This window comes from Rhinolophus sinicus, chromosome 14 (assembly GCF_057876585.1).
Source record: "Rhinolophus sinicus isolate RSI-liver-muscle chromosome 14, RSI-T2T, whole genome shotgun sequence".
NCBI lineage: Eukaryota > Metazoa > Chordata > Mammalia > Chiroptera > Rhinolophidae > Rhinolophus > Rhinolophus sinicus.
This window is the reverse complement of record NC_142514.1, coordinates 45,573,250-45,600,552: the sequence shown is the minus strand read 5'-3', so window position 1 is coordinate 45,600,552 and position 27,303 is coordinate 45,573,250. Positions and strand designations below refer to the sequence as shown.

Sequence of the window (27,303 nt, the reverse complement as noted above, 5' to 3'; positions counted from 1 at the left end):
CTCCACCGAGTTTCTTCTGTTGACCTCTTGCATTCGTGTGGTACATTTGTGGTAATTGATGAGCCAATATTGATACGTATTATTATTAACTAAGTGCATAGATTACATTACGCTTACTCTTTGTGTTGTATATTCTGTAGGTGTTAACAAATGTGTAACAACGTATCCACCATTAGCGTGTCACATAGAATGGTTTCACTGCTCTAAAAATCCCCTGTGCACTTCTTATTCATCCCTTCCTTTTCCTACCCCCCCCCCCCCCCCCCCCGCAACTCCTGGCAACCACTGGTCTTTTTATTGTTGCCAAAATTTTTACTTTTCTAGAATGTGATATAGTTGAAATCATGTCTTGAGCCTTAAAGAATGATAACTTTTTACCTTTGTGTCAAAAATTTCTGATTGAGTATGTAGCCTTTTCAGATTGGCTTTCACTTAGCAGTATTCCTTTAGGGTTCTTCCATGTCTTTTTATGGCCACAGTTTGTTTATCCATTTACCTATATTGAAGGACATCCTGGTTACTTCCAAGTTTTGGCAATTATGAATAACAAATCAGCCTTTTGTAAAATACAAATATTGATCTAAAGTACCTTAAGTTCCCCATAAGAAAGAGTTAAGCTAATTCAGTATCTTGAGCCTTAAAAAATGATAACTCTTCTACTTTTGTATAAAAAATTTCTGATTGAAAAAAAAAATTTCTGATTGAATAATTGGTTCATATCAATGCTCAGTGTGGAATGATTTGAATATGCAAAAAGGAAGGAGGTATGGAAGAGAAGAAGGGGAGAAAAGATTGTATCAAAAATCTGGGTAATTTTTAGAAAATGAGAATCTTTAGAAATACAGCTGGAAATTCTAATGGGGACCAAGATGCTCAGTGCCCTGAATTGAAGCATCAGTTTGCAACACTTCAGAACTAAAGTATCGTCACGGGGTGGCTGGTGGCTCAGTCGGTTAGAGCGTGGTGCTGATAACACCAAGATTGCAGGTTCCATCCCCACATGGGCTACTGTGAGTTGCGCCCTTCTTAAGAAAAAAAAAAGAAAAGAAAAGCATCATGGAGCTGGCCCAGAAACCAGGCCGTAAGGCCTATTTCACTTTATGTGCAATGGAGTAATGATAGGAAGAAAGTAGGGTTTATTTTTTGGAAAAGAGTGAAAGAACAGAAGGGAAGTTTTATAAAATGGGGAAGTGGCTAGTTGATGTTCATAAGATAGAGGTTAGATCTTGACATCAGAAAAATAATTGTACAAAGTCTTTGGATAGTGGTCTTTATTTTGTATTCTTGAGTTATATTTTCTACTGAACAAAACTATTACTAATGTGAAGAAGTTGTTTAGTTACTGAATTTAGGACTCACTGAATATTTTGGTTTATAGTTTGTGGAATCTTTGAGATTTATGAGCCATACAGTCATTTGATTATTTAAAATATTTTTGTTTTAGAAATGCTATTTAAATAAATTTGTAATACGAGTATACCACCACAGGTCAACAACCATTTGAAGTTGTGGAACTTCTAAACTCTAATCTTGTTTCAAATAAAGACTTATCTGTCAAGTTGTGTTATGTTAATGCCTTAATGGTTTACCTCATTTGTCAATAAGTTCAGTAATACTATATGTTTCATAGGGCTAAACATTCACCTATTTTGGGTGCTGTTTGCTAAATGTTTTAGGGAACACAGGATGAATGAAACTACTGCCTCTGTTTATATAGAACATACATGAAATGTGGAAAACATAACTAGGAAGGAAGAAAATACAAGTTAGGTTATGATAAATGCTCTAAGGGTTTTAAAGAAGGGTGTTATTATTTTTAGTTGTGGTGAGTCAAACCAGTCGTGTGTGTAGAGGTCTTGGCATTTGAGTCTTAGCCTTAAAACTGGTTAAGAACTGAATTTGTGGATACAGAAGAGAAACAGCGTTCTAGAAAGCAGTTTAAAACTCAATGACAAGAATGTGGGAAAAGATACGTAAGGCTAGAAAGGTGATTAGTGTCAGCTTATGGAAAAACATTAATGCTACTATAAGGACTTTTTTTATCAGTTAAGTAAAAATAGGGAATACTTTTCTGGAGTATGAATAAGGAGCTAGTAATATTAGAAAGGGAAAAAGAAGCGTTTTTCTTCTCAATTGTTACCACATCTTGATTTGTTTATAAAGTATTTTAGAATTAATTTTATATCCTTAAAATATAGGTACTTTAATATATACATCCTTTTGTAACTTCCAGCTCTATCATAAGCCAAAGTTTATTCCCTGAAATGCCATAATCAAACAAAAAAAGCCTTATGTCAGTTGGCTGTCACTTTTGTACCCTACCCTACATCAGCATTGTAAAGATGTCCTACTGTAATTACATGCAGTATTTACTGATACCTTATGACTTTATAGTCTTATTGATATGCTGAGGTTTTGTTCTTTAAATGAATCTTTAATATCCTTAACCTTCCTCCAATTTTAAACCTAGGTGGTTTTCTTTTTAAAAATAATATATTTGCTTTCTTTGTTATAGAACTGTGGCTGCTGAAGTTAGGAAGCAGATCTCTGGACAATACAGTGGCTCTCCCCAACTGCTCAAAAACCTCAACATTGTTGGCAATATATCCCATCATACCACAGTAAGTAGCATGTTTAAAATATGTTATGCTGCTGGTATGTTACTGAGTAGCCATGGAAAAATGGTGGAAAGATAAGAGCCAGTAGATTGAGTTGCACCACTGGTCTCATAACCGTATTTGTTGTTACCTCACTCTTTCCTGAAATTTGAGTTGGGGAGCAGGTTAGGAGTTGTTATGGAAATGTTGATCTCCTAATTAATTCTGAAACTTGATAGTTAGGACTTAACTCTGGAATTTTAGTTTTGTTTTTATATCGTTGACTTGTTGAGGAAATTGGATTAGTTGTTATATAGAATTTCTTGCCTTTTGGATTTTATGTTTGCTTCCTTGTAGACTTATTTCTCTAGCTCTTGTACTTCCTGTAAGTGATTAGATTCTGCTTCAACTTTTTTGAAATTTCTTCCTTGTAGACTTGTTTTTCTATCTTCTGCATTTCCTGTAAGTGATTAGATTCTGGTTCAACTTTTTTTTAAAAACAGCTTTATTGAGATTAATTCATACCATACAATTCACCCATTTAATTTACAATTCAGTGGATTTAATATAGTCACAAATATGTGCAACCATTGTACAATTTAGAACATTTGGATCACCTCAAAAAGAAACTTTAGCTATCACCCTGTTATTCCCTTTCCTCCCAGCCCAAAACAAGCCGTAATCAAAAACCAGAAGTTTTGATGGCACATTGCAAAGGATTGAGAGATCTTAATGCTGAATATGTCAGCCAAAATTTCAATGCAATGATTGTTGCAGTAAGACAAGTTCTCATATTGCCTATGAGACATTCTGTAGTGCTTCTCTGTTGCTTCTCTTTGTCACCCTTTAACCGTGTTTACTGCCTAATCACTTATTTTCTCTTATAAAATCATATTGCAGTCTCCTCCCTTGAGTCAGTAAAAACAGAATCTTTCTTTAGAGTCTTGTAAGCGGCTCATCACCACATCCCATGACTAACCCAGGCAGCCATCTCCCATGGGTATCAAAAAGTTCGGAGACAGTTGTAGCAAAAACAAATCTGTTTCCTTGTTCCAGGTCTAGCTAACACTATACCTAGAAATCCAGTGACTTTCTATGTGAGTTTGGGAAACAAGATCATTTATCCTCTATATGATTTAGTATTTTTAAGAGTTTCATAGCTTCCTCTCCTACCCTAACACTTACTGTTGATATTGCTGGTTATTCTTTAAGGAAAGATTAATTTTGAATTAGTCATATGTAAGGATTCTCAGCTTTTGTCATTATTTTCATTGAGTATTCATTTGAGATACCTGGAATCCTGAAAGGTATACTGCCCCAAAGATAGTATCTGGGTGGAAAAGCATTGACTTAAAAAGTTTTAAAAAAATGTTCATTTCAAAATATTTTATCTATCTATCTATCTATCTATCTATCTATCTATCTATCTATCTATCTATCTACCTACCTACCTACCTACCTACCTATCAATCTATCTATCCATCTATCCATCCATCTTGTGATATAATATATATTATATAAAACTTACCATTGTATCCATTTCTAAATGTATAATTCCATGGCATTTAGTACATTCACAATGTTGCGCAAACCATCACCACTATACATTTCCAGAACTTTTTTATTTTCCCAAACTGAAACCCTATACTCATTAAACAATACCTCCCCATGGCCCCCGCCTCTCAGTTCCTGGTAACCTCTATTCTATTTTCTGTCTCTATGAGTTCGTATGTTCTGTGTATCTCATATAACTGGAATTGTACATATTTTTCTTACTGTGTTTGACTCACTTCCCTCAGCATAATGTCTTCAAGGTTTATTCATGTTGTAACATGTTAGAATTTCACTCCTTTTTAAGGCTGAATAATATGTCATGGTGTGTGTACACCACATTTTGTTTATCCATTCATCTGTTAACGGATATTGGGTTGTTTCCACCTTTTGGCTATTGGTAATAACACTGCTATGAACATAACTGTACAAAATCTGATTGAATGTCCATTTAGATTTTTGGAGGGTATATACCTAGAAGTGGAATTGGTGGATCATATGGTAATTCTGTGTTTTTTGGTAATTTTTTTTCAGAACCACCAAACTGTTTTCCACTAGCAACTGCACCATTTTACATTCCCACCAGCAATGCACAAGGCTTCCAACTTCTCCATATCCTCTCCTACACTTGCTGTTTTCCATTTTTTAAAGTAATAGCCATCATAATGGATGTGAAGTAGTGTCACATGTTTTTTATTTGCATTTCCCTTATCCCACAAATTTTGTTATGTCGTATTTTCATTTAGTTCAATGTAGTTTTTAAATTTCACTTTTCAGACTTCTGTGATTCATGGTTTATTTGGAAGAGTGTTGTTTCGCATCCAAGTGTTTGGAGATTTTTCTCTTATCTTTTTGTTGCTAATTTCGAGTTTGATTACATTATGCTTAGAGAATACACTGTACGGTTTCAGTTCTTTTAAGTTTGTTGTGGTTTGTTTTGTGGGTCAGGATATGGTCTGGTTTGGTACATGCTGTTTTGACCTTATTTTGAAAAGAGTGTTTATTCTGTTGTCGTTGAGTGGACTATTCTATAAATGTCATTAGATCATGCTAATTAATGGTGCTTTTGACTTTTTACCATATCCTTGTTGATTTTCTTTCTGATTGTCTTTCAGTTGTTGAGAGAAATGAATTGACATCTCCAACTATAACTGTAGATATATCTTATTTCTCCTTTTAGTTTTATCAGTTTTTGTTTCACATAATATATGTTAAAAAGGTCAGACAGTTAAGTTTGTGAATTTTCCACTGTGTGCTTACACGAACTCAATTGTTTGACTAGCATATAGCTCTGTTTTTTTGGTACAGACACATTTAAGATGGCTATGCCTTCTTGGTGAATCATACTTGTTATCTAGTAATGTCTCTCTTTATATATTACTTTTTTTTTTTTGCTCTTAAGTGTACTTTATCTGATACTAAGATAGCCACTTCTGCTTTCTTTTGATTAATGTATGCATGGTATATCTATTTCAATCCTTTTATTTTCGACCTCTTTATTTTGTCTTATTTGAAGTGGGTTTTTTTGTATACCATACATGTAGGTCATGGTTTTAAATCCATTCTGTAATGTCTTATCTTTTTTTTTTCTTTTGGTGTATGTAGACCATTTAGATATAATAATATTATTGTTCTGCGAGGGCTTTAACCTGCCATTTCATTTTTGTTTGTTCTGGTTTTTGTTTCTCTATTTTCTTTTTCTTGCCTTTGTGTGAGTTACCGGACACATTTTTTTAGAATTCCATTTTGATTTATCTATAATGTTATGAGTGCATATCTTTGTATACCTGTTTCGTGGTTTCTTAAGGTATTATAGGTACATATTACACTACTGATGATGACATTTTGCCCATCAGAGTGAAGTGTGGAAGTCTTATGTGCCCTTTTGTCCTTTTACCCTCTAGGTATTATATAATATATAGACCTCCTCCAACACTGCCCCAGCAGTAAGGGGAAGGGGTCCCTTGTTTCTGCTGCATAGGCGTGCATATCCAGGTTCCCTGTGTGGTCTCCAATGACACTGTGGGAGTGGGGGGCTCATTACCTCCCAGTAGGTGTGAAAATCCCAGCTCCCCGCTCTAACTTTTCTGACACCACGCTGGTGGGAGTGTTGGGATGCTTTGTTTGTTACAGCTCGGTGAGGGTGAAGTCTAGCTCCCCACGTGGACTTTGCTGGTATGGATATGACTGGGACTGCAGTTTCCCATGCGATGTTTAGCTAGAGTTAGAGCTGTTATTGTCTGAAAGTTTCTGTTGTGCTAGACTGCCGTTTTCTTGGTCTTTTTGGCTCGGGAGAATAGGCGTTTGTTTTTTTGTTTTTTTTCCTTTTCTTTCTGTGCTCCTTGGTGTTTCTGGGTCGCCAGCTTCTGTAGCTCCAAGTCTGGAATATATAAAGCAAAAAGAAATTTTAGGCAACTCACTTTTGTGCCATTTCTTGAGTTCCAAGGTCCCTGCTGGTCTGCCTTTTTTCCTCCGCCTGTCAGAGTCTTCTTATGTTTATTTTATATATAGTATCCTGGGTTTGTAGTTGTAATTAGTGGGAAGAAGAGAGAAAAGTATGTCTACTCCATCGTCCCAGAAGTGGAAGTTTCCCCTAGTGACTTTTGATGTTGAGTGCTTTTTCACTGCTGACTGGCCATTAATTTTCCCCACTCCCTCATATAGATACCCAATTATTCCAGCAATAATGGTTGAAAAAGATTTTCCTTTCCCTATTGAATTGCTTCTTTTCCTCAGTTAAGAACATCATGATAGTGTATTATATAATTAATAGAATAGGCAAGATAGAATGCTTATAAGAGGAAAACCCATGAATTTTAGAGTTTGAAGATTCATTTTTAAAATTTGCTCTATCATTTTGTGACTATTTTATTTTCAGAAGTTGTTTAACTCTTTGAGCACAAATACCTTTATTTGTAGAATTAAAATAGTAATTATCTCTAACAGAGTTCGGAGAAGGTTTAAGTGAGAAAACAATGATAATAATAATAACTTATCTTTTGAGTGTTTATGATGTACTGGTCATTCATTATTTTACTTAACATCTTTAAAATGTTGTGTGGCTCTACCTGTTACTAGTTGTTCAGTCCAAGAAGTATAGATTAAAGGACCTTCTTTTTAGTAACATATACCTGCACAAAAACAGGTTTCAGTGTTTTTACCTAGTTGAACATATTGAGAAATAACATATTTTTATTTTCATTGGTCCACAGCTGCACATTTGTTATATAATCCTTCATGTTTTGCCTCAATATTTTTTTCTTTCTTGAATTAGACAAGAAGTGGGATGTCTTACTAAAAAGTATATTTTCAGATTGGCTAAAGAATGCCTTGGCTATTATGTACTAGTTTCCTTCCATTGCTGTAATAAATTACCATAAACAGTGTGGCTTAAAACAAAAGAAACTTATTTTCTCACAGTACTAAAATCCAAAAGTCTGAAATCAGCATTAATGGGATAAAATCAATGTTTTGGCAAGGCCACACTCCCGTTCGGGGCTCTAGAAGAGAATTAATTTCTTACCTTTTCCAGATTCTGGTGGTTGCTTGTCACCGTGATATCACTTTCATCTTTAAGGCCAGAATCTTCAGATCTCTCTTCGCTATGTCGTTATACAGCTTTCTCCGCTGTGTGGCCCAAATCTCCCTCTGTCTCCATATAAGGATGTATATGATTGCATTTAGGACCTACTCAGATAATTCAGGATAATTTTCCCATTTTAAGACCCTGAATCATATCTTCAAACGTCCTTTTTTTTTTAATCTTAATTTTTGCCATGAAGGGTTCATGGTTTGGGATGTAGAGATCTTTTGGAAAGCCATTTTCCACCCTACCACAGTCTGTTTATATATTTCTACTAGGATAGTCAGCAATAACAATAAGTAAAAGTACTGTTTAGAAACTTAGCAATGAAAATTCCGAAGATATAAAGTAAAAAGAATTCCTCCAATGAATATTTTGTCACTGTAAAGTATGATGAAGCCATTAGTTATCATTACTGTCTTCACATGAGAAGTTATGGGTAAAGTCTAAGCAAGAACATTAAGGAGAGTATGACCCAAAGCATGAAGGAGTATTAGAAGGTCCACATCTTGTGGTTTCTTTAGTGCACCTGGGTGAATATCTGTTGAAATTTTAGAAGTAACTAGATTAAAACATACTATATTTAAAAAAAAATACATTTTCTTTGCTTAAATTTTTAAAATGCTTACCTTCATCTCTCCCTTGCCATTCACCTCTCACACCTACCCCACTTTGTGAAGGTGCCCCTTACGGAAGCCGTGGATCCAGTGGATTTGGAAGATTACCTCCATGCTCATCCTTTACCTGTGGATTCTGGGCCTTTAAGGGATTTGATTGAATTCCCTCCAGATGATATTGAAGTTGTTTATAGTCCTAGGGACTGCAGAACCCTCGTTTCAGCTGTACCTGAAGAAAGGTAAGGGGACACTTAACCTATTTTTGGTTGCAGTGTAACCGTAGAAAGGCTACTTCCCATTATTTTATTTAGATCCTATTTCTTCTGGTGGTGGTATTTCCTATTATATGAACAAGATGTGTAGCAAGCTAATTCACAAACAAGTGCTTTCCTGTCTAAATTACAAATGCATTTTCTTTTTTAAAATAGTGAAATGGATCCACATGTTAGAGATTGTATAAGAAGTTATACAGAAGACTGGGCAATTGTGATCAGAAAGTAAGTTTTATGTTTCTTATAACATTTAAAAATACTGAGTAGTATCTGTAAATAGATTAAGGTAGATTAATAATAATGTTATGAGACCTGAAAATTTAAACAAATAACTGAAGAAACAAAAGAACTTTTGTATATAAATGTCTTCTCTTTAGGAGTTCCACAATTACTTTTACTTACTTTTTTTAATAAAAATAATAGGTTTGCCCTGTTCGAGAAAAGAATCCGAGGAGCTGGTTTGGGAAACGAGGGTTTTTTGAATACTTCATATGCTAAAACTCATCTGAATTTCCCAGCCCCTCCAAGTCTGCTCGCTTCAGACTGGCCAGCCCCCCCACTAGCCAGATTGACACATTGGGTTTCTCACACAGGGATTTTGTACAACTGGGATTCTCAATTCAATACACTCTGCAATGGCTAAGAAAAAGTAAAATAAAGTGAAAAGTACCCATGTTAAAAAAAAAAAAAAAAAAAAAAAAGAAGAAGAAGAAATAATAGGTTTGTGGGGCTAGTATTTCTATGTTATATCATAATCATTAATAACTAATGATATATAATGATAATGATCTGTAGTCTAATTCTTTTGGGAAAGCATGGGTAGATATTAATAAATAATTTGTATTATTAAAAAAGAATCCATTTTTGAAACTTAAATAGTTAAGTTGAATTTAATAGCCAGTTTTCCAGATCATGCTGTTTGAAAGATCTCTGCTCTTTATTAACAAACTAAATACAAGTCCTTGACCTAAATATCCAATTAGATAAATATTTTTTTAAAATAGTGTTTTATTCTATCATAAAACTTATTTTTCTAATGGACGGTTTTGAAATATTATGTTAGATTCAAAAATAAAATAAAATTACTTTTCCTTTGCTAATTGCATAATGAAGAGAAAGGTCTTCATAATGAATTTTTTTGACCTTATTTTATTTTTCTAAAGGAAATACAATGACTGAAGTAGTGGAGCATTCTATTATGACATTGTAGTTTTCAGAAATTAAGTAATCTGTGCTAAATTATACTGGCAACAGTGATGTATCCATTGCTTGTTGTTTTGCCCTTATGGCTGCTGTCTTATTTTACTGAGTTTAATAATGTGCTAAGCATCACTCTTGGGGATACTGCTGACATGCTTTTTACCTGTAGTGTGACCTAATAAAAGCACAGTCTGCTACTCTTTATAAAGACGAGCTGTTTTTATGAACTTACACTTGTGATAAGTATTTCAATAGCCAGATTTTAGACATTACTGAAGAAAACTGTTCCTTTGTTAGATAACACAAAAGTGTTTCCTTCTATGTACGAATGCTGGAAATTTATAAAATAATCAGCAATCTTAATAAAAAGAGTAGTTGCAAAATAAACTTCAGAGTCACGGAATCTGTTACTCAGTTCTGATCATGGGGTTGCTGACCTTGATTTAGGCAGGAGGGTAAGGCAGTTAACCTTTATGTTTATTTACTGCGTTCTGGCCACTTTATTGGCACTTTACATTCATCTCATTGAAGGTTCCAACAGAAAAGGTAGCTCAGGCTCAGAGTAGTTAAGTAAATTCTTTGAAGTCCCACAGCCAACAAAAGGAATAGCCAGATTAGAACCTAGGGACATCAGATTCTAAAGCTTATATTTTTTCTGTTATACTAGATGTTACTTATTATCTGTGGTGACAAAAATGGTACTTTTGGTAGACTAGAAGTTTTAGTTAAAGTATCCTTGAAAGATAGCAGAGAGGAGTGATTGGAACATAAAAGAAAACCATAGTACAGAATAATAATCTAAGGAGAAGATACAGGCTAAAGCTTCAGTAGTGCTTTAAGCTCAGAAGCAGTGAATACAGGCAATGGAAGGCGGACCTGGGGGAACTGGTCTACATCTGGTTACTTTGAAAGCCCCTGTACCATGTGTCCACAGCAGTAGCAACAGAGGTATCTGACTTTTTAAAGATCAGTAATTATGGGGGCTTGAGTTGATAGTGTAGTGACCAGGGAGGGCATATCTTGGAAGAAGCAGCCTTTCTATACAGAACACTAGGTATTGGCATACTGCCTGGCAGCATGATTTGCCCCTTTTCCACAACCATTGGATATGGGTTGGACTGAACAGATACAGTATTTCCAGACAGATATGGGGATACAAATTCAAAAATGAGCCTAGAATCCAGAATTGCCAACTATTTGATGAAAACCATTACACTTGAAAATGGATTATCAAACTACAAATTAAAGAACTAACAATTAAGAAACAGTTAATAGAACACAGATCAGGACCAATAACTACAAGTAATAATCTCAAAGGGATGTGAAAGGACCTGGTACTAGTTATCTTTGGAAATTAAAGTTTTGTTCAATGAAAAAATATTGAAAATGCAGCTGCTATGCATAATCACCGTGGAGACACAACTGAAGAGTGGAATAGTAAGCTTTAAGGTGAAGCCACACATTGTTCCGTAATTCAGCACAAAAGGAGAAAGGGACAGTATTTTGTTTATTCATTCAACAAATACCTACTGAGACTCTAGTATGTGCTAGGCACTATACTAAGCAGTGATGATATAGCAATCAACAAAACAGACTCTCTGTCCTCAGTGGAGCTTACTTTCTAGTTGGGGATGAGGGCAATAGACAATAAACCAACACAGATAAAGATATACTAGATATGATGGAGGTATGTCTTGTGGAGAAAAAAAGTAGGGTGAGGGGAATAGGGAGAGCCAAGAAGAGGAGCAAATTTTTCTAGTTTATATAAGTAATCAGAAGAGGCCTTACTGATAAGATTAATTTGAGCAAAGAGCTGAAGGAAGTAAGAGAGCGAGCCCTTTCGATATACAGAGGAGGAGTGTATTAAGTAGAGAGAAGAACGGTATATGCAAAGGCTCCATGTTGGAAGCGTGCTAGGAGTGTTTGAAGAATAGCAAAGAGGTCAGTGTGTCTGGAACAGAATAAATGAGGGTGAGAATGCCAAGATAGGCGGTCATAGAAATGGCTGTGTGTGTGGGGTTGGGTGAGTAATCATGTAGAGCCTTAGCATAGCAACTGACTAAAGGACAGAATGATAATATAGAAAGGAGTATTGACCATGAATCATGTCATTCTTCTTAGCTCTCTTGAAGTTCATTTTGTCAGTTTTTTAGGACATAAAGGAGGCAGAATGCAACACTATTCTGGTTTATTAGAGCAGCTTAGATATGCAACTTCACAAATTGAGGCACTTTAAACATTTCATGAAAGATGTAAACATCTGCTTTGGAATAATACGTTTCATGTTACTATATGGAGTATCTTTATTTTAGTTTTTCCAGAGAAAAATGCTTTCTTTTATTTCGTGATTATGCTGTGATGTGAGCATCGTGTAGCTTCTATTAACTTTAGCAAGAAGACATGATATATGAATGATTCATAATAAATGGGATTCTTTACTGTTTCATAAATTGACAAGAACCATGTCATTCTTTGGGACTCATAATTGTTTTTGCTCTAATGGAAATATTCCTCTGTTTGACTTTATGAGGTATGGAGCAGTAATTGCTGTTGGATGTTTGTGTCTATTGTTCTGGATATTGGGTTGTTAGGAAGCAAGGTTACATTAATTTAAGAGTTCTTCTTAGCCTAATATGTATATTATATGGCAATATATGTTAATTAAGTAATATATGTATATAGTGAGGTAGATCCTGCCATTTGTCATTTTAAAAGCCTGGAGCTTTAGGTTGTTTAAGATTTTTGATATATAATGAGATATAGCAAAAATATTTTGGCTTTTTGAAATTTTTAGATTTGATGCTTGATATATTCTTTTGCCTTTTAAAAATTTATATTGTTATGAATGTAGTATATGCATATATCTTCTACTCATTTTGTTCTTTAACTTGGCTTCCATCCTTTCTTTTTACTGGACAATTTTCTGAATTGCAAGTGCAATCTTAAATTATATACACATGGTTGTCATGACAAGAAAGAATATGATTTACTTCTGGAAACTCGTAATCTGTCTAGCTGGATTAAAGGAATTTTGAATGGAAGTTTTCTTAAACCTGGTTAAATGTTTAACACACTCAAACTGCTGGAGTATATCTTTATTGTGTAAAGAAATAATGCAGAGAACAGTTGGCTTATTATAAAATGATGATGAAAAAGAGAAAAATTTTCAAAAATTGATAGTTATTTCTCTGTTTTGTTTTGAATAGATATCATAAACTGGGAACAGGATTTAATCCCAATACATTAGATAAGCAGAAAGAAAGGCAAAAAGGTTTGCCGAAGCAGGTCTTTGAATCTGATGAAGCTCCAGATGGCAACTACCAGGATGAGCAAGTAATACTTTTATTTTTAAATGACTATAAGAAGTTATTTTAAAATAGCTTATGTTTTATTTGTTAATTTCTAATGTTTTGCGCAATAGGATGATCTTAAAAGACGTTCAATGTCAATAGACGATACTCCAAGGGGTAGCTGGGCCTGCAGTATTTTTGACTTGAAAAATTCACTTCCTGATGCTCTGCTTCCCAATTTACTTGATCGAACTCCAAATGAAGAAATAGACCGTCAGAATGATGACCAAAGGAAATCAAACCGTCACAAGGAACTCTTTGGTTTGCATCCATCACCAGATGAGGTATATACGTTTGGATATAAAGAAGCAAATACTTACTGCTTTTATTAGGAGTGTAAATTGTATATCGTATTATAATGTAGGGAATAAAACAACTGAAACATAGCTATAATTTTTCTAAATGAAATATACTTTTCATTTGTAATGAGTAACTTCTGTGAATTGAGCACACGTATGATCTAATGACTTGTTTAAGAATAACTGGGTCATTCTTTTCTGTGTTAAATTGTGAAGACTGAAAGTATTCGATTAATAAAATAAGTTCTTAAAAAATTGTAAAGGGTTGACATATGATAAGCACATTCATTTTGGTGTTTGCTTGTCAATTTGTAGGAAGAACCAATAGAACGACTCAGTGTTCCTGATGTGCCCAAAGAACATTTTGGTCAAAGACTTCTTGTAAAATGTTTATCACTCAAGTGAGTATTGTGTTTACTGTATTGTTTTGTTTACTGTGTTCTTTGAGAAGAATTGTTCTTCTAAAGCTGAGCTTTAGAGCATTTTTGGCTCATGGGTGAAAATGACTCTTAGCCACAGCTATACAATTAGTCTTAGAACTTGAAAAAACATTCACTGACATAATACATTTTTGGAGTATTACCTGACACTGTTCTTGGCTTGGGGAATATAAAGACAAAGTATCTTTTTCTTTAAAGAGTTGATTGTGCATTTGTTATATGGTAGGCTTCGTTTTTTTTTTGAGGATTTTAGAGTATACATATTTATCCTTCTTTAAAAAAGTTAAATGACTTCTGACCTAACGTCATTGAAGTGATGTAGCTTACATTTATATTCCGCTTCACAAAGTGCTTCCTCTTATTTTGTTTCCTGCTGTCTTGAGAGTTATTCCATAAGATACATATTCTTCATTTTACAAATGAGGAAACCAGGGTTCAAAAGCATTATTAGCAGAGGTTAACTGATGTGCTCATTGTTATGCAACCAGTAACTGAAAAACAAACTCTATGCTCTTTTCATTCTGTCTTGTTAATGTTATTAGTAATTGTTAGTTCTGACTTATGAAAAAAGAAGTGTCAATTCATAGAGCTTTCTAAAAGAAGCGACTCATAGGGACAGACCACTTCTATATGTATAGATAACCTGGGTAATTTTCTTCCTTTGAAAGCTAAGATTTTATATACAAGTTTTTTGTTTGTTTTTTTGGTATGGGCATATGTTTCATTTAACTTGGGTATATACCTAGGATTGGAGTAGTGGTTGATATGGTAACTCCTTAGAGGAACTTCCAGACTGTTTTCCAAAGCAGCTGTGTAATTTTACATTCCCACCAGCAAGTACAAGTGTTCTAATTTCTCCACATTCTCGCCAACACTTTTTATTGTCTGTCTTTTTTATCATAACCACCCTATTGGATGTGATGTGAGGTGATATCTTATTGTGGTTTTACTTATGATTTTGACAAATAAAGTTACAAGTTTATTGTTTCTCCCTTAGAGAAATAAAATATAGAGTGATTATTCACATCATTCTATGTTCTTTAGCGTTAGTTTGATCAGCTCTCATTAAAAATTCTGAACTAAGAATTTTATATATATATATATATATATATATATATATATATGATTTATTTATGGTAAGAAATATCTAGGCTTAGGGTAAGACCAAACTTGTTCACATTGTAATTTCAGAAAGGGTCAGAAATGATAGATTTATTGTAGTCAATTACAGAGACTGATAATTTTTGAAAATATTTTCTTTTACATTTTCTTCGCCAAGAATAGCCTTCCTTTATCCTGTATGAGGAAATTGTTTCTAATGTTAAGAAGACTATTGGTTTAGACATTCAGGGAAACCACACCCAGGCATGGTCATGTAGTGGGGAAGAAACTTTCCTCTACCCTCAAGATTCTTTTGGCTGGTCTAATAATCAAATATGCATGAGACAGATTAGCAAGAGAAAATAACCAAATTTAATGTACGTACATGCAAATTTAATGTACGTGCGTATGGGAACCCCACATACATGAGAGAGTTAGAGACCACACATGCACTAGAGGTTCAGAGATAGAAACGGGGGTTTGAGTTATAGAAGACATTCTGAGTTAGGGGTGAGGCATCTTCGGGGCATCAAAGGGTTTTTGAAGGATGTTATAAGAAGAGCAGATGTTTAGTAAATAGAAGTTTGTCCTGCCCTGTAGATAGGTCAAAAGAGGTTATCTCTGATAATCTCTTTTGGGCATGGCCCCTAATTCAAGTTCTAGGTAGTTCAGGGAAGGGCAGAAGTTTCTCTGGTGCCAGAGGCTTACGTTGCCTTTAGCTCAAAACAATCCACATACCACAGAGGCACATCTTGAGGTGAGTCTTCTGAACCCCCCCAGTTAGCTGATAGAAAACTAAGAATTTCTTGGAAGCCTAGAAATACTAAGAAATGATTCCATCGGGATAAGTATTCTGTAGCTAATTTTTACATTAGGGCTGTTACCCATGCCTGGCTTTAATGTAGTCACAAGGGAAAGAGCTTGGTATTCAAGCAGGGTGGAAACAGACCCTTCTATAAGTGTCTAACACCAGTTTCATAGGAGTAATTTTTTCAGTGGTAATAAATATTTGTCTGTTACAACTTTGGCTCTAGTGGGGAGAAAGTCAGATAGGAAAAAGGAAAAAAAAAAAAAAAAAGAGAAAACTCTTCTAAGAATTCATAACTATAAGCCTGTACACACTGTGTGGCTCAAAAAACTCCAAGGCAAAATTTAGTTTCAAGTCGTTCCAGATTTGTAGTGATATTATTATCAGACAAAATTGACTTTAAGTCATAATAGAGGGTCAACACACTGATAAAATGTTCAAAACTATTATAACAGTTGTGTGTTAGCAAATGTGTAAAAGCACACTCCACTAGATGAAAAAAGAACCTAAAAGAAATGGACCAATATTTTATCAGTAGTGTTTTTTTTGGTAGGCCTTTGGATGATTAAAAATTGCTTTTCTTTGATGTTTTGTATATTATTAACATTTTAATAAGTGAGCACTAACAGTGAAGAAAGATATCTTTCCTACAGTTTAGTAACCACTGAGTATCTGTGGCTCAAAAAGCATTTCTTGACAAACTCAGGTATACATGTGTTTGCAATGGGGTAATATGGTTTGCTTTTCTCCTGAAGTTTCTATCTCAAATTTTAGACTAAATACATGAGGAATATACATTTTAAAAGAGAAAGTAAAACAAAACCACATACACAACCTTGGCAGTCCCTCTGTGTAATGGAAGAGCCTCTTGAAACAACAACAACAAAAATCAAATGATGTATCTGATTTAAAAAATTCTTTTCATGCATTAATAACCTTTCTTAATGTGGAGCACACTGGCATTGTGTTAGTTTCTTCAACTTGTTTTCTCCAGATTTCCAAACTTTGTTCATCATGCCAATGGTATAGATCTTTAAATACTGTCCAAGAATATAGAGAAAGTTACACAAAAATTTTATGGCGCTAAAGTACAAATTGGGATATTAATTTTCTGAATTAGCAATTAAAATTTCCCTTACCTTTGATCCATTTTTGCTTATTTCCAGCTGAATGTAAAATTTAGATGAAAATGCACAGGGCTAAAAGGAGGCAGGACGGTTTTGATGAGCTTTACAAAAACAACCAGATATCAAGACTTAGCATGAATCTACATAATTAAGACTTTAGTATTGGTATACAATTAGACAAATAGACCAATGGAATAGAGCTAGAAATAGACATACATGTTTATGGATTTTTGATTTACAATAGAAGTGGCACTATAGACAGTGGGGAAAGAGTAATCTTTTCAATAAGTTGGCAGGACAGTTCGATATGTTTCTCTCTGTGTCTGTCTGTCTCTGTCTGTCTCTCCCTATCTGTATCTTCCCCCTCTTTCTCCTTCCTCTCTTTCTCTTTCTGTCTACCTTTCTCCCTGCTGCCACTCTTCTCTGCTATACAGAGGGAGAAGATATTTCGAACACATATACTTGACAAAGGGCTCATATCCAGAATACATAAAGAAGTATAAAATGATGAGAAAAAAGTCAAACAATATATAGAAAAGTAGGCCAAAAGAGGATATCCAGATGGTTATTAAACATAGGAAAAGATGCGTATTAAAAATCCAGTGTTACATCACTTACCCACTGGAGTGGGTCAAGAAAGACTGACAAGTCAAAATGACCAACATTCAGTGTTAACAGAGGATACAGAGTGGAGGCTGACTCAAGTAGATCCCTGTTCTTTTGTCTTCTGGTTGGGTTCTGCTAAGAGAGGCATCAGTAGGAAGTCAGGAGGGAAGATCGGGTTGGGGTATTTACTTTCCCTAACTCATTTCCTGCTAGGTCACTGTTGATTGGTTGCCTCCCTGTCCCCAGGGTCATAGTTTCTGTGAAGGGCCCTCTATATAGCTATTCTTTCTTAGTTTTGATTACTATTTGATTACTACTTCCACATTCTTTAGGTCAAGGCTTGGTAATGACTCCCTACTGTTGCTATCCCCAGGGAACTGCACTCCTCGTAGTTTTCCCTAAATTCTATCCAAATCTTTGTAAAAGGGCCTTTTATTAAACTCTTAACCCAATAAAAATACATTGTCTCCTGCAAGGACTTTGATTGCTACTCTCGTGATACAAAAATGAGCACGATGGACATTTTTGTCTGGTTAATTCTTTGTTGTTGGGATTCTTCTATACAATGTAAAATGATTAGCCACATCCCTGGCCTCTAATGCTCTAGTAATACTCCTGCACTAATAATAACCCAAAACATCTCCAGACATTGCCAAAAATTGTCCTTGGTTGAGAACCACGGCTCTAGACTTTTAGTTAACCTCACATTACATGCTGTTTCGTTCAGGAAATGTTTGCTGAATGTTTACTAAATGTAACTCATTGTTCGTGGAAGTGAATTAGACATCTCAATTTATGCATATGTTATAAAAAATTTTGTGTATTCATATAATGAAAATTACTATGCCAGCATTTAAAATGATGATGAGATTAATATTTATGACATGGAACTATATCCATAAAATATTAAGTTAAAAACAGATTACAAAGAAAAAAAGGCAACAAAAAAAGCAGACAACAAAATATGTATACAGTGACATTCTTTGTTTAAAAAAGTGATCAATTTAATAAGTACATTTATACATAGAGAAAAGTGTGGATGGAAGGACATTGAACTGTAAATTATGGTTCTCTCCATGTGATGGAGTTTTGGATGCTCCTATTCTGAATTTTTTTATGTATTTCCTAAGTTGTTTTTATATTGATATGATTTATAATCTGAAAAATAAAACATTGAGTCTTTACTTTCAAAGTTTATTTAAAATCTAACATATTCATACATAAATAACCAATTTATATGTTAGAAAGTGATTAGTGCCAAAAATGGACTTAAAATGCCATGAGCTTTGAGGCTGTGTGAGATTACTTGTAGCTGGAGAAATTAAGGTGGATTACCTAGGGGAGGAAATGGTTGATATAGACTGTGAAGGATATATTCAGAAAAGTATGTTTCGGGAAGAAGGAGTAGTACCATAGATGGTGTAGCAGAGATGTAGAAAAGTCTAAAATATTGAGATAATTTACTTTAGAATGAGAATTTCTCTCCAATTATGTATTTTATATTTATTTTTAAACTACTTCATCTTTTTTCATCCTAAAGGTTTGAGATTGAAATTGAACCGATTTTTGCAAGCTTGGCTTTATATGATGTCAAGGAAAAGAAAAAGGTAAGGGTGTATAATTTAAATGTAGTTTTTTTTGTCATAATCATAGGTTTCAGAAACCCGATTTTAAGTTGTTTTAAAAGGTAATGATTTTTTGAGAATTATTAAACATGGATGTTTTAAAAGGAAAATAGAAATTTATTAAGACTTGTTAAATATTTTCTTACTGTGTAATAGTTTAGTTGATACCTAGTTTTTATGTCATTGAAAGAGTTCCAAAAGCCGCTAGCAGAGGCAACTTTCTTTTAATTTAAAAAGTAGAAAAGATAAATACAAGAAAAGCATTTTAGGCAATGTATAAAAGATAAGAATGATGATGACAGTGAATTTTTGTTGACATAATTTTCAAATTCTAACTAGATAAAACATCATTTATGTATATTTTAAATATTCTGTCTTAAATACTGATCTTAGTTTTATCATCATACTTTACATAAAGCTATCTCATACACATTTCTTAATTTAACGTTCTAAGCCTAAGGTATAGTAGAAACTTGAAGTACCGTCAGTGACTTCTGTTGTCAACATATTACGGTTTTTTTGCAATGGAACTCTGCTCTAGGAGTTTTGAAAAACTGCTGAGATATTATTCCTATAATGTTTTAAAGACTTAATTTGGGGCAATTCATCTCATGATAATTTCTTTGTAGACTTCATTTAAGCTTATATTTCTAATCAAAAGAGTTTGAGATATACTTTAGCATGTTTATCATATTATATTTCTCACATTGTTTGTATATTTCTTTTGCTTTGATTTAGACATGTAAAGATTGGTCAGTGATAAACCATATGTTATAGTATAATGTTTTAATATCTAATATTTTAAGATTGGGTATGTATGATTTTTGTGAGTTTTTATAAAAATGTACAGATTTAAAATTTTAATATGTAATTGCATTTTTTAGATTTCAGAAAACTTTTATTTTGACCTTAATTCTGAGCAGATGAAAGGATTGTTACGTCCACATGTACCACCTGCTGCTATTACCACCCTGGCAAGATCAGCAATTTTTTCTATTACTTATCCTTCTCAAGATGTTTTTCTTGTAATAAAGGTGAGAATAATGTTTAATGTATTTATTTATGTAGTGTCTGTATACTTGTCTCTCTATCAATATTGCAAGCTTTTTAAGGGCGAAGATTTTACCTTTACTTATTTTTTTCATCTTAATATTCCTTAAGACAATATTGGATATACACTATAGGTGCTACCAAAGTTTGTCTTGGGTGGGGGTTACATTAGTCAGGGTTCTCCATAGAAATAAATAAATAGGAAGGAGAGAGAGAGAGAGAGAGAGAGAGAGAGAGAGAGAGAGAGAGAGATTGACTCGTGATTGTGGGGGCTGGCAAGTCTGAAATCTACAGTGCAGGCTGGCAGGCTGGAAATTCAAGTAAGAGTTGATGTTTTATAGTAGTTTTGAGTTTGAATTCCACAGGGCAGCATACTGGAAACTCAGGCAAGTTTTCTATGTTAAACAGCAACATCTAATCTGGTATTTGATCAAATAACTGGGCATTGTAGCCTAGCCAGATTGACATAAAATTAACCATCCCGGGAACTATATTATAATTTTTCTTACTCAGTTCCTAAATTATATCAATACTAAAATCTAAATCATTGAGGTTATGGATCATTATGATTTGACTGTCAGCCAATTAAAAATAAGGATCATAAATGCTAAAATTTGAATATTACTAAGCTACATAGTTTAGGGTAACTTAAAGATTAATTTACCTTAAACTGACTTTGACTGAAGAGTAGCCTAGAATTCCTTAATCATTTTGTCTTTATTTATATAAACTTACCATAAAAAGGTAATGAATTTTATAATAAGGTTATTAAGGGGATTGTCATGAAATGAATCCTATTTACCCACAGGAATAATGTCCTAATTTGTGAACGTATTCCTATGAATTCAGGTTAAAATAAACCTAGGTTAAAATAGTGAACAGTCCTACCAAGCAAAGAGTTAGTAGCAGTGGTCTTCAGAAACTTATTTAAAGAATAAAGTTCTAGATATTAATACAATCGACAGCTATAGTAAACAGTTACTTTACATGGGAAAATAATGAGTTTTCATAAAATAGAATATATTTGAGGGAATGAGCTGGAAAGATAGAGATAATGGTTGGAATGTAGCTGCTTAAAATTAGATTATTTGGTGACAAGATTTGGTTGTCATAGGAATGAAAGGTTTAGGATTAAGAATAAGGAATGTTGAATGTAAATGTTCATTCAGTATAAATGCATAAGGAGATAAATCATGGCACATTCATATGATGGGATACTATGGCAATTAAAACCACAATTTGAAGAATTTTTAATGATAATCAAAATTTGTGATGTAATGTGAAAAATCTGGACTAAAACTCTATACCATCTGATCCCATTTATGTACAATATATACACACACACACCTACTCACACATAAGTGTATGAATGAGGTTGGACAATTAAGTTCGCGAACTCATCCTGGAAAAAGTGCTACATACCTCATTGCTACATATCACTACGATCACGTTTGAAGTTCTCCCCTTGGTAAGTTATACACCAATGCCGGCGCCTACTCCACCCTTCAAAGCAATTTTAGAACTCTTTTTCTGGAATGGTCATCAGAGCTGTCATCGTATTACCCTTGATTTCCTGAATGTCATCTAAATGTCTTCCTTTCAATATTTCCTTTATCTTCGGGTAAAGAAAGAAGTCATTGGGGGCCAGATCAGGTGAGTAAGGAGGGTGTTCCAATACAGTTATTTGTTTACTGGCTAAAAACTCCTTCACAGACAGTGTCATGTGAGCTGTTGCATTGTCGTGATGCAAGAGCCATGAATTGTTGGCGAAAAGTTTAGGTCATCTAACTTTTTCATGCAGCCTTTTCAGCACTTCCAAATAGTAAACTTGGTTGACTGTCCAGTTGGTACAAATTCATGAGTAATCCCTCTGATATAAAAAAAGATTAGCAACATTGTTGCAACACATTCACTAACTTAATTGTCAGACCTCTGATGATTTCTCTCATTCCATAGGTTGCCTTTTCACCCTGTTGATTGTGTCCTGTGATGCCCAAAAGTTTTAAACTTTGATGCAGTCCAGTTTATCTATTTTAACTTTTGTAGCCTGTGTTTTTTTGGTGTCAAATCCAAGAAAACATTGCCAAATCCAATGTCATAAAGCTTTTCCTCTATTTTTTATTCTAAGAGTTTATAGTTTTCGGTGTATGTTTAAGTCTTTGATCCATTTTGAGTTAATTTTTGTATATAATATAAGGTACAGGTCTAACTTTATTCTTTTGCATTTGGATATTCATTTTTTTTTTAAAACACCATTTGTTGAAAAGACTCCATTGAATGAGTTTGGTGCCCTTGTTGAAAATTATTTAACTATATATGTGAGGGTTTATTTCTGGGCTCTATTCTATTCAGTTGATCTATATGTATCTTTATGCCAGTACCACACTGTTTTGATTATTGTAGCTTTGTGTTACATTTTGAAATCAGGAGGTATAAGTCTTCCAACTGTGTTCAGTTTTTTAAAAAAGTTTGACTGTTCAAGGTTCTTTATGATTCCATACGAATTTTAGGATGAATTTTCCATTTCTGCAAAAGAAAAAAATTGGGATTTTGATAGGGATTACATTAAATCTATAGGTTGGATAGTACTGACATCTTAACTATATTAACTCTTCCAATCTATGAATATAGGGTGTCTTTCCGTTTTTTTTTTTTTGGTGTTTTCTTTCATATTTTAAACTTTTTTATAGTTTTCAGAATATAAATTTTTCACCTACTTGGTTAAGTGAATTCCTCAGTATTTTATTCTTTTTGATATTATTGTACATGGAATTGTTTTCTTAATTTCCTTTTTGAATTGCTCATTGTTAGTGTATACTGATTTTTACATGCTTTGTATCTTTCAACTCTGTTGAATTCATTTATTAGTTCTAAAGGGTTTTTTTGTGGAATATTAGGGTTTTGTATATAAATACCATGTTTGTGAACAGATATAATTGTACTTCTTTCTTTTTAATCTAGATGTGTTTTCTTTTTCTTGCTTAATTGCTCTGGTTCAGATTTCCAGTACTATGTTGAATAGAATTGGCAAAAGTGAGCATCTTTATCTTTTTCCTGACCATTTAGAAGAAGTTTTTACTCTTTCAGTGAATATGATGTTACCTGTGGGCTTTTCATATATGGCCTGTATTATGTTGAGGTAGCTTTCTTCTATTCCTAGTTTGTCGAATGCTTCTATTATTGAATTTTGTCCAGTGCTTTTTTTGTGTTAATTGAGATGATCATGTGTTTGTTTGTTTTTCTGTCAGTCTGTTAACATGTATTTCATTGATTCATTTTTATGTTGAATCGTCCTTACGTTCCAGGCTGATTGCTTTTTTAAATTTAATTGATCTTTACTGTTTTGTCTTTGACAGCTAGAAAAAGTCCTACAGCAAGGAGACATTGGAGAGTGTGCAGAACCGTATATGATTTTCAAAGAAGCAGATGCCACCAAGGTAGAATGTCATGCCTCTCATTTCCCCCACTTTTGTATTCATTAGCAGTCACTCCCTAGTCTTCCCAAATCCCTAAATCCAACCCTGAATAACCTCTCATCTCCCAAATTATAATTTGGGAGAATAATATACAAAGCATATTAAAGATTTTGCTACTAGTTCATTTTTTTATTGGCCTAATCACTTTCTAACTTTCTTCATTTCCTTTGTCACCTAGCTTGTGTCATATGCTGTGATACTCTTTAAACTCTCCCTCACCCCAAACTAATTCATTCTTTAAATTTTTTTTTCTTGGAGAGAAGTAAGTTAATTCAGTTTAATTTCTAAATACATTTTTCCTGTATTTACAAAATAGTGATATTGATGGAACTTTTCTTAGCAAAACAAGTATTCTAGGCTTCTCTCTAGCTGCAGATAATTAAAGAATATGGTAAAAATAGAAAATACAATCTCTGTGTTGCCATCAAGTGACTAATTTCTAGACTTTGAATAAACTTACAAAGCAAAAACGATCAGCAATAGGTACTAAATTCCAGGTGCCCTAAGTTAGCTACAAGAATTGCAGGTGATACTGGATCTTTGAACACATGATTTAATACTTGGAATAGCCAGGAAAGGTATGCTTGAGCAGTATTAGACAAGTCACCAAAATCTAGAAAATATTTTGCTTTCTAATTTTCTGAGAATCGGAACAAGAACAGCCTTTTCTGCTAATGCAGGTAGATCTGAGCATATATTTTTCTCTGCTCTCTGGCTATCTGGTTGAAATCAGGGTTAAAGTATTCTGGCTTTCTCAGGTTGTCATATTTCAAATTAAATTTTCTGTTATTTGGAGCTCACAGGTAGAATAACAGCTTATTTCACTCTTCTCTTACATATTTGCATAAGCTGATAAAATTAAGTACACTCTAGCTAGGCTCTTAAAGGAAAAACCTATTTTTTGTTGTTGTTTTTTTGTTTCTGTTTTTTTATTTTTTATTTTTATTAGGGAATATTGGGCAGCAGTGTATTTCTCCAGGGCCGCTCAACTCCAAGTCCAATCGCCTTTTTAAATCTTTAGTTGCAGAGGACACAGCCCACCATCCCATTCGGGAATTAAACCAGCAACCCTGTTGTTGAGAGGTCGTGCTCCTCCGGAAGCTCAGCAGCAGCTCGTTGTCTTCAGTCTAGTTGTGGAGGGCACAGCTCACTGGGCCATGTGGGAATCGAACCCTGTTGTTCAGAGCTCGTGCTCTAACCAACTGAGCCATTGGGCGCCCCAGGAAGAACCTATTTTGAAGTATAATAGATATAGCAGTAAACAGTACTACCATTTAGCTAGCCTTCCGTCTTTTCCCCGCCCTAAGTCCTAAAGTAGGACACTGTCATTAGAGTATACCTCATCAACATACTGTATGGAAAGAGTAAATAATATATTTGGTATAGGTTTTCACTGTTGGACCATTGATTGGCTATTGCAGGCCACTTTAGTGTTTGTTTCAGGAATAGCCTAAAATAAAAGTTGAGCCAGACTCAGGATGTTTTATAGGCACATACTGTTTATACCATTAATTTTTTTCCAGGGCTTAGTCCTTTTGTAATACTTCTTTTTTCTTCTTCATTTATTACAACTCTGGGCTTATTACCGGCCTATTTTTTACTCTCACTCCCATCTCATGATTGCCCTAAGTTATGGATTATTTCAATTTGGCACAACTGCTTCCATCTTTTTAGAATATCAAAATTTAACAAGTCATAACTTAGAATATTTTGTAGTTTGCAATTGCTGACTAGAACGTGGTTATGTTTCCTTTCATAAAATAATACTTGTAATACATAAACATGTTTGACATTTGCTCTCTTCTTTTTTCTAAAGATGAGATAATCACAAAATTTCTAAGATTTACTCTATACATACATTTATAAAGCAGGTTGAGGTTGTTCAGTGGTTAAGATAGCACACTGTTAATTGACCTCTGAAAGTTAGATTGTTTTTCCATCTTTGCTGAAAACTGAGACTTCTTAACCTATTTATTATGAAATAGCCTTTAATTCATCTTTTTTGAGCATAATCATATAATGTATAAAGTTTTGTTTTGCAGAATAAGGAAAAATTGGAGAAGCTGAAAAGTCAAGCTGATCAGTTTTGCCAAAGACTTGGGAAATATCGTATGCCCTTTGCTTGGACTGCGATCCATTTAATGAATATTGTTAGCAGTGCTGGGAGTTTGGAAAGAGATTCTACAGAGGTAGAAATAAGCACTGGAGGTAAGAGTGATTTTATGAAATATTTCTAATGTATAATTTTTTTCTTTTTTCTTACATAGTCTTGTTTTATTTGTAGACTTTGCAATGTAATGAGACATAAAAAGGGTTTTCTTTTTTTGCCTTGTTTTTTCTTTAACAGCTTTATTGAGATGTAATTTACATCGTGTTTTGGTTCAGTCACAAGGTTCTGCAACTGTCATCACAATCTAATTGTAGAACACTTTCATAGTCATTAGCAGTTACTTTCCATTCTCCCCCAATCCCTAAACCCAACCCTAAATAACCTCTAATCTTCTTAGTCTGTATAGATTTGTCCGTGACAGAAATTTCGTATCGATAGAATTATACAATGTGTAGTCTCTTATGATTAGTTTCTTTCACTTAGCATATTGTATTCAAGGTTTATCCATGTTGTAGCATGTACCAGTATTTCTTTTTTTTTGCCAAATAATAGTCTACTGTATGAATATACTTCATTTTATTTATCCATTCATCAGTTGATGGACATTTGGGTTGTTTCACCTTTTTGGGTGTTTTGAATAATGCTGCAGTGAACATTCATGTACAAACTTTTGTGTGAGCATGTTTCATTTCTCTTGGGTATATAGCTACAAATGAAATTACTGGGTCATATAATTCTGTGTTTAACCTTTAGAAGAATTACCAGACTGTTTTCCAATGTGGCTTTACCATTTAAAAATTCCACTGACCCTGTATGAAGTTTCCAATTCCTCCCTATCTTTGCCAACTCTTTTGTTATCTGTCTTTAGTTTACAGCTATCCTAGTGCAGGTGAAGTGGTATTTTACTGTGGTTTGGATTTGCCTTCCCCTGATAGCTAATGATATTGAGTATCATTTTGTGTAAGTTGGCTATTTGTACATCTTCTTTGGAGAAACATGTAGTCATATTCTTTGCCCATTTTTTAATGGCTTTTTAAAAAATCTTATCCATTTGTTGCTCATTTAAGTGGCTTTTTCATATTGTTATCATTGAGTTGAAAGAGTTCTTTATATATTCTGGGTACAAATCCACTATCTAAGAAAGGATTTGCAAATATTTTCTCCCAATTTGTGGGTTGCACTTCTACCATCTTGATGATATTGTTTGCAGGACATAAGTTTTAAGTTTTGATAAACTTCAATTTATCTGTTTTTTCTTTTGTTAGTTGTGCTTTTAGTGTTACATCCAAGAAAGCATTACCTAACCCAAGATGAAAGAAGATTTACTTGTATGGTTTTGTCTATCTTACATTTAGGTATAATCCATTTTCAGTTAATTTTTGTACAGGTGAGAGGTAAGGGTCCAACTTCATTCTGTTTATGAATATATCTAGTTGTTCCAATACCATATGTTGAAAAAACTATTCTTTCCCATTGAGTGGTCTTGGCATT

The 27,303-nt window shown here is 33.8% G+C and overlaps 1 protein-coding gene across 11 annotated transcripts in view; it reads left to right on the top strand.

Moving 5' to 3' along the window:
- The window catches only part of DOCK7 (dedicator of cytokinesis 7), a 188,340-nt gene that overhangs the window by 19,289 nt on the left and 141,748 nt on the right, over nt 1-27,303 (top strand). For all 11 annotated transcript variants that reach the window (XM_019731324.3, XM_074334828.2, XM_074334825.2 and 8 more), the window contains exons 2-11: nt 2,516-2,621; nt 8,412-8,587; nt 8,777-8,845; nt 13,027-13,153; nt 13,242-13,454; nt 13,785-13,870; nt 19,092-19,158; nt 20,061-20,210; nt 23,583-23,663; nt 25,745-25,910. In XM_019731324.3, the coding sequence (XP_019586883.3) occupies nt 2,516-2,621; nt 8,412-8,587; nt 8,777-8,845; nt 13,027-13,153; nt 13,242-13,454; nt 13,785-13,870; nt 19,092-19,158; nt 20,061-20,210; nt 23,583-23,663; nt 25,745-25,910 (1,241 nt within the window). The remainder of the gene's footprint in view (nt 1-2,515; nt 2,622-8,411; nt 8,588-8,776; nt 8,846-13,026; nt 13,154-13,241; nt 13,455-13,784; nt 13,871-19,091; nt 19,159-20,060; nt 20,211-23,582; nt 23,664-25,744; nt 25,911-27,303) is intronic.